We start from the raw sequence: 12,202 nt of genomic DNA, 5'->3' as shown, positions 1-12,202 counted from the left end.
ACTGTCTGGGCTGTAGAGTTTCTTTGGGGCATTTGCTTGGCAACTGTGAGAAGCAAGGTATTAGATGGACCATTGATCCTGCACAATATTCAAGGTTGCCAATCTCCAGGTGGTGGCTAGAGATTTTCTGAGATTGCAATTGATCTCCAGGTGATGGAGATCAGTTCACCTGGGGAAAATGACTACTTTGGAGGGGAGATTCTGTGGCATTAGATCTCATTGAAGCCTCTCCCCTCCCCAAACCCTGCCCTTCTCAGGCTCCACCCAGGTATTTCTCAATTTGGAGCTGGCAACCCTAATAATAGTTACATTCCTGAAGGCCTCAAACCAAAGCAATTCCAAAATTCATTGGATTGTTACATTCCTTATGTGGGTTTAGAGGTTTTTTTCTGGAACAACTCTATAATCCATTGTTACATATTTGATAAATTAGGATTTCCAGCTGTTATGCACTTCCTGTTTTCCCTTTGCATGATAAAATAAAATGAATTCAGCATTACTGAATTCAGCCCATGGAAATTTAGCCTACTTAACTGACCTACCTTGCACTCCTACTCATAAGCCTGATTACATTTGCCTTGGTTGATCTGTCTCTGATGCCAGGCCATTTTCCTGCCCTCAGATGCTTGCATATTTTAGTACTTAAAAGCAAACCAACATGAAAACAGTTTATCACTTGCTTCTAGTTCATAACCAAGTCTATATTCCAGAAGAACTCATCTATGTAAAACAGTTATTCAGCTCAGCCGTTTGGTTTCTGAGAAGGTCATTGCTATGGAGAAGACATCTAATTCATTCATTGATGGGATTTGACTCTATCTGATGCAAGCTGGCACTGTGTTGCTTCTGTCTGGTTTTCAAAGATGTTCCTGTGCATCACCAAGGATTCTTAGTATGCGATTGTTCAAGTTGCCATTCAGAAACTTGTGAGCAGTCTGCATACTCTGGACTATCTCTTCCTTCATGTCTTAATTCTGTGACAATATTGAACAGATCATGATGTTGTCTCTAGGCTATATGAATGATACTTTGGGAAAAAAGGAAGAAATTTCTGTGTACCTGTCTTATGTTTATTCTGGCTCTTATTTCAGTTATGTGTACATGTGTGCTCATGTGCTTATGGTCCTGTTTCTAGTCTACATATCTATTATGGGTTCTTTTATGCTTCCATCCATTTTATAGGTGTACATGATTTTTCTTTTAACCGAAGGCTATTAAAGTTGCATTATTAATATTCAGTAACAATATCAACCCAGGAGCAGCCTGTTCACAGGACAGCTTCTTTCATTTCTCTTTATTGCACGTAACAAACCTTAATGGCTTAAGATGTTTCAGCATAAATGTTTGCTAATCAAAATATTACTAAAATAATGTATTTAACAGTTATAGGCAACTGGATAGATAATACTCTGAATATCTGAATACTGGTTATGTTCATAACCGTAAATTCTAGAATTAAAAGTGCAATTAATGATAACAATGCAATCCTAAACAAAATTTCACCCTTTTAAATTCATTAAAATCAATTGATTTGAAGGGTGTATATCTGCTTAGGATTACTCTTTAAATGCCGCATTTTGGCTGTGGTAAGTTGTTGCACCAAAGCAAATAGCTGTCTTCTAATGACACACAGCAAGCTTGTTTTTGGTTGCCTTTTGAGTTACAATTCACACACAGTGCATCAGTGTGTGTGTATCTGCCTTTTGGGGATATTCTTCTTGTAGTTTATGAAGTTTCTCTGGTCCATAAAAGCTTGTTTCCCAATAAGTTAATCTTTAAGGTACCATGAGATGCTTTTGTTTTCTTAGTGATCACTGAGTATTACAGAATAAATGGCAAATAAGATATTTTACAAGTTTCATTCTCAGTGTTTCCCTGTCTATAATTGTTACAAAGCAATTTGGAACCTGGTGAAATATCCATCATTTCTTTGTTTATGCATTGATCTGACCTCCACTGAAAAGTGAAATATAAAACAAAGATGTTTGTTATTATTTGATATCTCAATGTACTGACATCCAGAGATTATTATAAATTGTATTCTTTTCACTTCCCCTCTACTTTTGGCAGTATTTAGTGCTTCAAGTTGTAGTTATCCAAACTCTAGGCTTCCATTCATTAAAACCCTCAATAAAAAAAACCCTCAATAAAAAAAAAATTTCTGAGGCTAATGCAAACCTGGCATTATCTTCTTTATTCCTATAGGGATTTCTGCAGTTTCTTCCATAAAAAGAGGCAAAGCTTGGAGTAGAAAGTAATGCATTTCATTCTTGTAAAAATGGTTAAATGGGCAAGATTTCTTTTCTTCAGAAAAGTTTTCATTTAACCTATTTATCATCAATATTTTAAAATCACTGTATTTGAGGAAATCTGTTTTATTACTTTTTAAAATCCCCACTTTTCGTCATATATGATCAGGAAATGTTAGACTGAAAGAGTGTGTCTGGCTCAACCCCATGAACTTAGTGGCAGTGTGGGGATTTTACCCAAATCTCCTAGAACACTTTAACCGCTATAGCATGATGGATCTCTGTGCCTGTTGGAACTTCTTAGTTAACTGCTGAATTAATAATGAATTATAAGAAGAGTGTGACAAAATATCTGGGTACCAATATATGGTTATTTCCCAACTTTATGTAAGAGCATAGAGTTGATTTCCCAAGATCTGCTGTCCAGTTTTTACCTCTCTTATTCTGGAAATAATTTTTTTTCATTATGCAGTTTGAAATGTGAAGGACCTCTTACTGTGTAATTCACAAAAAAGCAATAAAATTGCTAATAGAAAAAAATAGTTCATATGTACTAGTTTACAAAGTATGATAATTTTTTTTTTGCACAGGCACAAATTAAATCATGCCTGCCCTTGTTATAGCTATAATTGTGTTTGAACATTTATGAACTCAACAATAGAAAAAGGCAAGGCTAAAAGCCCTTGAAACCTTTTTGCAGATCGAGAGTACAAATAGGTTGTTTGAAATTAAAACCTTTCCAAGTAACATTTGAAGTTCTCAAATATAATGAGACATTGGAAAACAAACTATATCAACCTCTTGGGTTAAATGATTCCCTTTTCCTCTTCTTTCCATTAGCAAATGCAGTTCAGACCATGAAAGCTGGCCCCTGTTTGTTTAGTATTTGCTATCATCTCAGAGATAGTAGGTTGTGATGGTGGAAAGCAGCACATGTACTCATATCCTGAAGATGTATATAGCTTCCAAAACCACTTGATAACTTGCTTTAGAAGGACCCTGTATTCAACTCTAGAACTAAAAGTAAACTACATTCCTTCTTAAAGAGTTTATTGCCCCGGTCAAGTATATATAAATGTATACCACTCTAGATGATTCCTTGGAGCAGGATGACTAAACAGACATAAGAACCCTGCTGGATCAGACCAGTGGTCTATATAGTCCCAAATCTTGTTTTCCACAATAACAATCCACGTGGCTCTAGAAGGCTTACAAGGAGGGCACAGATGCTACCACAGAAGTGTTGATCTCATTTGTTACCGGGGCTTTTTTTGATCTGGAATGCAATTCAGGCTGACTTAGCATCAGGGGTGTGGCCTAATATGCAAATGAGTTCCTACTGGGCTTTTTCTACAAAAAAAGGTCCTATCTGTTACAAGGGCCAGATCTGACAAAAATTTCACTTTGTTGGGCAGACCATATCTGCCATAAAATGTAATGCCAGGTACCGGAAATATAAACTTTATTAAGGACACAGGCAAACCCAATTAACCATATTATTTTTTACTCAAAATACAAACATGCCTTACTGTATTTCCTTTATTTAACAGTCTGGTTTGAATAAAATTAACACATTATCCATCTTCAACGTTTTACTGCACAGTTTCCTGGTGCAAAATGCAATGCAAATTGAAAAAGTGATGTTGTGGGTTTGCAACTGCCAGTTTATCTTTCAGTTGTGCAGCAATTCCAGCCCCCCCATCTGTGATGCACTGTATATGGCTGGATTCACCACTTTTGCTTAGTTGGCATCAATTTTACCCAGAGCTCCTACCAAGTTCTTGAAGATTTAATCACCTGTGGTTTTGTATTTTCATTGGAATGATTTCTACAAATTCTTGTGTAAGTTGCATCTCTCGATCAACTCCACAAATAAACATTGCAAACTGAGCTGTTAGGTTTCTTTTTTAAAAAAAAGAAAAATACATATTTTAGAAATGAAGAGGAGGATTTGTCTAAATGAAATAAGGTGTTAATTTTAGACTGGGCAAAATCCACTCAGTACTAGTAATAATAATAAAATATTTAAAAAAGCAGGGGGGGAGTAATGTGAAGAAAGGCAGCCAGCAAGGTGGGAAAGGAGAGAGGGGAATGTGTTGAACTGCAACATATGGAATCATAAATGTGTTTTTAAATACTTAGCCATCTACTTCCAGTCATTAAACAATGGAATTCAATCCAAGAGTTGTAACTCCTAATCAGAGTCTTTTTGAAAGAAAATAAAATTCCAGAGAGACAAAGACATCTAATTAAAAAAAAAACTTTTTCAGAATGAACCAAAATAATTAATGAGCCAAAATAATAAATAAGTTCAAAAAGCCAAAATAATAAATAATTCCCCTTTCCCCTTATCTCAGTACATTTCTTTTCGATGCTGCCTTCCTTTCTTCCAATGTGCATGGGTGTCTGTGTGTGACCATAGATGAGCCATACTAAGATTTAAAGTAAACAGCAAAGCAGGGTGATCTCAATGTAAATTGGACTTGTCATAAAAATCCACCCTCCCTCCCTCAGTCTCTCTCTCACTCTTTCCCTCCCCTCCCTTTCTCCTCCCTCCTTCCTTCCCATCTTAGTCAGTAGGTAGCAAAGTATAAAGGTAGAGTGGGGGAAAAGTCATAGCCAATGACGGGAAAGGAGGCTCAGCTTCATATTTCTTCCCAGAGGACTGAGACAGACGAGAGCAAGTAACAACAATGAAGCATTAGAGAGCCAGTTGCTTGTGGGTCCAGATAAGAGCCTTGGACAGGCCTCTTCAGGCCTGCAGGCTGTATGTTTGACACCCCTATGCTACAAATATAGTCCCATAAAGAGTGCTTTCCTCCTTTCTTCCACTAGCCAATGGGACTTCTCTTGAACAAGAGACAAGCTTCCAAATTGGAGAGAAGGATCTCTGAGCCCGATTTGCTATTCGAATATAAGCAGTTTCATGTCTTCTTCAAGAGCTCTGTCCTTTCTCAATTAGTGTCTCAACAAAATTTCTTACAAATGGAACACAGTAGCCTCCAGCAATCACACAGAGCATAAGTTTCATCAGTATCCTTAGGCTGTTTGTTCTTCCCCTAGCAACTGGCATTTCCAGGTAATTGACCCTGATCATGAAGGCTACATTTAGCCATGACGGCTAACAGCAATTGCTAGGGCTGTTCTGCAAAATTCATATGTGTTGTACATTGCCCAGAGCCTGGCATAAGCCAGGGTGGGGTGATCAGTCATCATCATCATCATCATCATCATCATCATCATCATCATCATCATGCAATGTAAACTACTCAGCATCACAACATTATATGGCAATGAATTCGTTAATTACATATTACTTGAATGATTGGGTGTCCTGAGTATTCTGGGAGAACAGGAAATATTTCTTTCTATTCACTTCTTTACCATACATATAATTTTATAAACCACTCTCATGTCCCCTCCTCTTTGGGTATCATTTCAGTTCAATTTTATTGCTTAGGGCTAATGGCCATTACAAGAGGTTAACACTACAAGAACTATATACAATAAAATGCAGTACACTGAAACTGAGTTAAAATACTATAAAAATTGCATTTTAAAACTTGTTTAATCAGTGCAGTCCTAAACAGAGTTACACTGTTAAGACCACTGATTTCAAAGCTCTCTGATTTCAGAGCATAAATCTGTTCAGAATTACATGACTAGTTCCTAAACTGGAAAGCACTTTAGCTGGTTCCTGAGGGAAGGGAGATCTGACACCAGATCATTTTAGTATGTAAGTCATCTCTAGTTTGTCACAGCAGCTCTAGTCAATATGCAACTCCTGGTACATCAACCCATTGCTAGCAATGGTTAGCACCATGCCACATTATTCTGATGCAACGCTCATTATATTCAATTGTCCTAATTTCTCTGCAAATATCATGACTGGGAAGATGAGGCTGATAAGCACATCTCCCCTCGCCCCCCCCCCCAATGCATTTAGATCCATAATCTTCTAGTGATCTACAGAATTATGCAACTAGGTTTCCAACATGAAAATTTAATGATTGCTCAAAGAGGAGTACAAAAGAGGGCATCTATGTGCATGATTCTTTTCTTTTCCCTTGTTTAACTTTACAATGAACACAAATGTAAATCACACGTAAACACGTAAGGGGAAGCCTATAAGAAAGCAGAATTCATTTGCTGAACAGAAGGAGTAGCTTTGTTATTGCTAGTAACTGCATAAATGTATTCACGGAAAACAGATCTTCATGCAGGAGGTATTTTTTTTAAATAAAGTTTTGAGAACAAATAGTATTGTTGCAGCAGACTCTTACTTAAATGTCTGCAAATGAGTGTACACCTAGACATGCACATTTTGTTTGGAACTTTTGTACTCTTAAATACTGTTGGGAAAAGTGAAATGGAAGCCGGATTACAAATGCCTGTAACTTCCTACTATTTTGTGCTGGCTAGCTTCTGGGTGACAGTTGGAAAATTATTCATTTAAAATGTTTGGCTGATAGCCACAAGAAGAGAATAAGTACAAGAGAATTACAGTGCATAGTCTATTTTGCTTATCAACATCACATATTCTAAATCTAAAATTTAGATATAATATAAATGCTAAATGATTTATTGCATGCTCAAAACTTTCACCAAATTGAGATCAAGTTGTCACTTGCTCAAATTGTGTGTGTAGTTAGTTATGGGAGGATTGAATAATATCCACATATAGATTTTTATGGTGTTTTTGAGATCACTAATAAAGCCCTCTGTGTGAAACTTTCAATTCTAGAAATTTTCTGAGTTCTTTCCTAAGAAACCTGTTAACTGCAAGCTGGATTCTTATAATTACACATGTAATAAACTATTATATATATATTTGTGGTATCAACTTGAGGAATACATTGGTGGCCAGTGAACATTGCTTGTTATCCATCTAATGTTAATTGTACATCTATTATACAATTATTTCGACTGTACAATGATTTCAGTCATTCTCTCATTCAAAATGTGAATACGCTTTTGAAAATTAGTGCCATCTGCTACGTGCCAGCAGTGTTGAAACCCAACCTTTGAGTGACACTTCATGAGAACACGAAGCTGAGCAGAGATAGGCAGTACTAGCAGGACCGGAACTGCTAAAGCATGCCCACATAAGAACGTTAACCTTAGGTAACAGAGTGTCTCTCAGGTCAGCCCACAATAAGAGCAAAGTCAAACAAGGCTGAATCCTTGATGTTTTGTGTTTTAAGCATCTGAAAATTGTTCATGACCAGCTTCGACCCACAAGACCTCAAATGATCATATGAGCAAGGCAATAAATTGATCGTAACTTGCCCAGGCCCCATGTTCTAGATGTGACGCTTGTGAAATTTGCATCTAGTGGCTCTACCTGTCCATGTAGACCTAACTGCTTTTGCTGGATTTAATAGAAAGGAAACGGATGCATTTCACTGCACTGAATGGAAACTGACCATGGTGGCTGAAAGTACATGGCTGAAAAACTCTACATGTGGAGATGCATGTGAATTCTACCCGATCAAAAGAAATGGGGAGACACTTCCTTTCAAGAACGCCACAGCTAAGCAAGATCTTGTCAATGCCAACTGCTGGTCAACCAGAGTTTGTCAAGCTTCCAGACCATGGCCTTTCATCCTGGGATGGGCTGATGCACTTTCCTGGCAGGAAATATAAATGGAGTATCACAGATATCACAGATAAGCATTTGTATAAGAAAAAGTATTGTGAAAATCCCAATAGGCTCAGAAATGGACTGCAACGGTCACAATTTCTGCATGCTTCATCACCATGGACTAGCTCCATAGTCCTGTCAGGCCATGCAGATATGACCATTCAAGGCATTTCAAATACTAAGGAATATCAAATACAAGCGAAAAAATGTAAAGGTAATTAGAGTGTAGCAAATTTGTACAAATACATGAAATTAGAGATACAGTGTATATGTGATCTAGTCAGACCATTAATAGAAATCTATGATAGTAACGGTAGCTTTGTGTGTCGGTATTTTCACTTGTTACAGACAGCTACTATGTGCTATGTTTTATTGTTCAGAGTAGCTACATGTTCAGCTTTGTCTTCTACAATCCTCTGTAGAGTTATTCTAGCCTAAACCCATTAAAGTAAATGGTTTTAGATTGGAGTAACTCTGCATAGAATATCACTGTAGATGTTGTTCCTGCTGTCTTCAATTTCTTTTTTAAAAAAGGAACCAGATGCTCTACTGGCAGACTCTTAGAATCTCCAAGTGAGTGTGCTAAATGCATCCTCTCATTTGGCTGTATTATTAATATCCATTTTTATTTAGTTATTTTCCCTATCATTTGTGGTCAAATATTTACTGCCTGGACTTTGGTATACTGAATATTAATAATTATCAAGCTGTTGAGAGTATTAAGTGTTCCATTATGTCTGTCCAGCTGAGAGCAGTCTTGAAAGATATAATTTATTTTATTATTTAAGCCACAGTGGTTGTGCTTTATATATACCCATTTTTTCTTTTGTGGTGAAATATGTAATCCATTAATGTTTTGTGGCTTTAAGGGAAGAAAAGCCTGAATAACCTGCTGTGAAAGGGAGGGGCCAGAATTCCCCCCCCCCCCTACTTAAATCCTTGCGTCACACCAGGAGGAAAGATTATAATGTCAGGAAGGCTATCACCTCATGAAAAAGTTAAACTGGTCTAAGTACCTGATTTCTTCAGATTTGGGAGCCCTTTACCTCAGAATGCCTCCTTGCTAACAGATGTCAGGTGTTGATCGCTTTAACGTCTTACAAAGGGCTGTCTGAAGATTCCAGACAGTTCTACTGAGGCTTCTGTTATTTAGGTTACAGTTTTCAATTCTGTTTCATTACTAAATGTAAGAAAATACTTAACCTCAACCTTAAAAGAGTTGTCAAGTTGTAAACAATCTAATTAACTAATGCCTGATAACATCTGGTTAGAAGACACATGTAGGCCTAAGAAACATGGTGACCTTAGGCATGGGATTGTTGGTATTCAAATTACATTCAAGTAACTGGATGGAAATCACATAAAAACTGACTAGAAGATAAGATTTTCATCTTCTTACTTACATGAACTCACATTCATTTTGGCTACAAAACAGCCAACTAGCTCACCCCATGTAAAAAAAAAAAATTAGTGAATGTCACCCCTGACAAATATGTGCAGAATGAACAAATTGGCTTGTATCCTACAAGATCTGCAGTATGGAATCCACAGAATAGGATTGACATGCTTCCCTCTCAAAAAAAAAAGTTTGCAGGGGGAAATGGATTCCCATAAACAGCCAATGAAGGTCTGCAGAGGAAAGGGGGAACTGGCAGAAATTGCCTTTCAATTGTTCAAAATGGGCAGCAGGATATAAGACAATATTTAGGAAGCCGACTATTTTAACAATATTAAGGCAGGATTTCTTCTCTGATATGCAGTCCAGTTAAGCAATGCTAGTAGCTGGGCAGCCCAATCCAGACATAAGTGATGGCCGGCCATGGCATAGCTGCCACGCCACTAGTAGACTTCCTGAGGACTTCGGCATACTGGAGCATGGGGAGGGAAGAGGCATAGCTTGCTGTGAGGGAGACAGTCACCATGGCAATGCCGCTGGCATAGGCATGCAAGGGAGGCGGAGGCAGCTGGAGGGGAGGGCCAGCCCCCCCCCATTGGCCAGTCCTGGCACATGCGCCGCGGCTCATGACAGTCAGGGATGGGGAGAGGCAGCCCCAAAGAGGCTGCTAGCCATCCCCAACCCACCCTCAAACAGAGAACGGAGCCAATGATGAGCAGACTATCAAAGGCAAAGGAGAGTCGTCCCACCAATATGGGGAGGGAACAGAAGTGAGGCTGGGCATGTGCGCACTAGAAGCCTGACTTGGTGGCGAAGCGGAGGTGGGGGTGGGGGCAAGACAGGACCACACAGGACCACGGAGAAGCCGTCAATCCCCTCACACCCTCTCGCTGTCAGAGACTCTGCCAATGGCAAGCAGACAAGCAGGAAGTACCAAGTGCAGGAGTTTGCTGTCATAGACAGTGGCTGGAATGTGTGTCTGCGAGTGAGCAGCCCAGCAGCAGACACCCCCCATCCAGAGACCTCGTTTGCTGCCCTGACGCCCCCTGCCATGTTCATGGAACACCTCCCCTGGGGGCTGCAGAACTCAGAGTGCGAGTGCATCAGAACTCTGATTCCACTTCATCAGCCCCCCCCCTTAGTGCCCTGTGCACAACAGCCATGTGGGGTTGGGTAGGCCATTAGTCCGGGCAGGCTGAGGGTCAGCACTTCCCTTCCCTTTCCAGCCACGCGGGGGGCAGCGTGGCGGCTCATAGACCATTCCCCCCCCCCAAACCAAATCTGCCCACCCTCCCAGGCATTCCCTCGGAGAGGCCACTGACAGGGGAGGGGTTGCTTTGAGAACGTGCAGCAGATGCCAAGCAGGAGAGACAACAGAGGGCATGGCTCAGACTTTATTTTTCTGGAACAGAGTGCAACAGTCTCCCTGGCGCGCACTGGGCAGTCTCGCCATGGGAAGAAGAAGATATTGGATTTATATCCCGCCCTCCACTCTGAAGAGTCTCAGAGGGGCTCACAACCTCCTTTACCTTCCTCCCCCACAACAGACACCCTGTGAGGTGAGTGGGGTTGGAGAGGGCTCTCACAGCAGCTGCCCTTTCAAGGACAACCTCTGCCAGAGCTATGGCTGACCCAAGGCCATGCTAGCAGGTGCAAGTGGAGGAGTAGGGAATCAAACCCGGTCCTCCCAGATAAGAGACCGCTCACTTAACCACTACACCAAACTGGCTCTCCAGTTTGGAGCAGGTGGCAGCACAGGGGAGCGGTGTCAGCAAATGTCCCCTGCTGGAGCCCACTATCTGGTTCAAGTGCCAGAGATGCTCACACACCAAGCGGTCAAGAATGAGGGGAGAAGGAGACCGGGGAGGGGGGACAGTGGAACTTACACAACCATGGGTGACAGTCCTCGCATGCAGAGCCTCCGGGAGCCCGGAACCTGTGGATACCTGGAAAGAGCAGTTAACCCCTGGGGAGAGACCTCTCTCTCCCCCTCGCAAGTAAAAAATATCGTCAAAGCAACCACGCAGTTGAAAACCCGTCACCTATGTGCCTGCCTGCCCCTCACTCTAAGTCTGTATGTCTGGGAGCTCGCTGGCAGAACTTCCCGCCATGCAAACCTGTTCCTAACAACTGAGTTGTGTGAGGAAGAGTGGAAGTATTTCTAGCAGGGGAGGCCCTGATTGGGTGCCAGGGAGGGGGCTTGCCAGGCCGAGGCATGAGGGGATTGGTGAGGCAATCACATTGCTCCCTAATGGAATTGCAAGCTTCCACAGCAGCGGAGGCAACCTTTGTTTTTGGTTTCAACAAGTGCCTATGGGACACGCCACTATTTTTGCAGGTGTGACGTTGCGCCTCTTGGGGGGGGCGTGTCATGGGCCAAACTGCTCAGGAAGCCACCTAAGCCTGGCCATGCCCCCAACTCCACCCCCTCCTCGGCCTGAACGCCGCGTTCCACCTCACTTCCGCCCACACTCGGGCGCAGCCCTCAGGTGCTGCTGCCCTCAGGCGGAGCAGCGTGTTTGTTGAAGTTTTGTTATAGGCAATTATGAATGGTATGGTGAGCCTCAGAATATGGCTACTCTCAGCATGCTGCTATTCAAAAAATCTTTTTTGAAATGTCAACCTTGGTTATTGCCTTGGTTTCATGGAAACATATGCATGGGCATTCATTGCCACAAGTTAATATTAAGATGTTATCATGGAGTTCATTAAAAATAGCTGAATACACTAATAAAAGCTGCTATAAAGTCATTCATCATTCCCTGTTCATATTTCTCTTCTAACTGGACAGGCTAAACAAGATAGTGCCTCAGACAGGATTTTGGAGAGGTGGTATGAGAAATATTTTAAATAAATAAATAATGTGTAATTCTGGATAAACCACTTTAGGTGTATATTAGATTACAATGTTTT

General features: G+C 40.7%; 1 protein-coding gene across 2 annotated transcripts in view; it reads left to right on the top strand.

Annotated features, from left to right (window-relative positions):
• The window catches only part of THRB (thyroid hormone receptor beta), a 259,087-nt gene that overhangs the window by 194,946 nt on the left and 51,939 nt on the right, over positions 1–12,202 (top strand). Inside the window, exon 1 of one of the 2 annotated variants that reach the window (XM_060248794.1) lies at positions 7,583–8,107. The exons of the other annotated variant lie outside the window; for it this stretch is intronic. Coding sequence (XP_060104777.1) covers positions 7,720–8,107 — 388 coding nt within the window. The 5' untranslated portion in view covers positions 7,583–7,719. Of the gene's footprint in view, positions 1–7,582; positions 8,108–12,202 lie in introns of those variants that run through there. 2 annotated transcript variants of the gene reach the window in all.

The sequence above is a fragment of the Heteronotia binoei genome, chromosome 10, assembly GCF_032191835.1.
Source record: "Heteronotia binoei isolate CCM8104 ecotype False Entrance Well chromosome 10, APGP_CSIRO_Hbin_v1, whole genome shotgun sequence".
Classification (NCBI taxonomy): domain Eukaryota; kingdom Metazoa; phylum Chordata; class Lepidosauria; order Squamata; family Gekkonidae; genus Heteronotia; species Heteronotia binoei.
The sequence above is the reverse complement of the archived record's forward strand: the minus strand, read 5'-3'. Positions and strand labels throughout refer to the sequence as shown.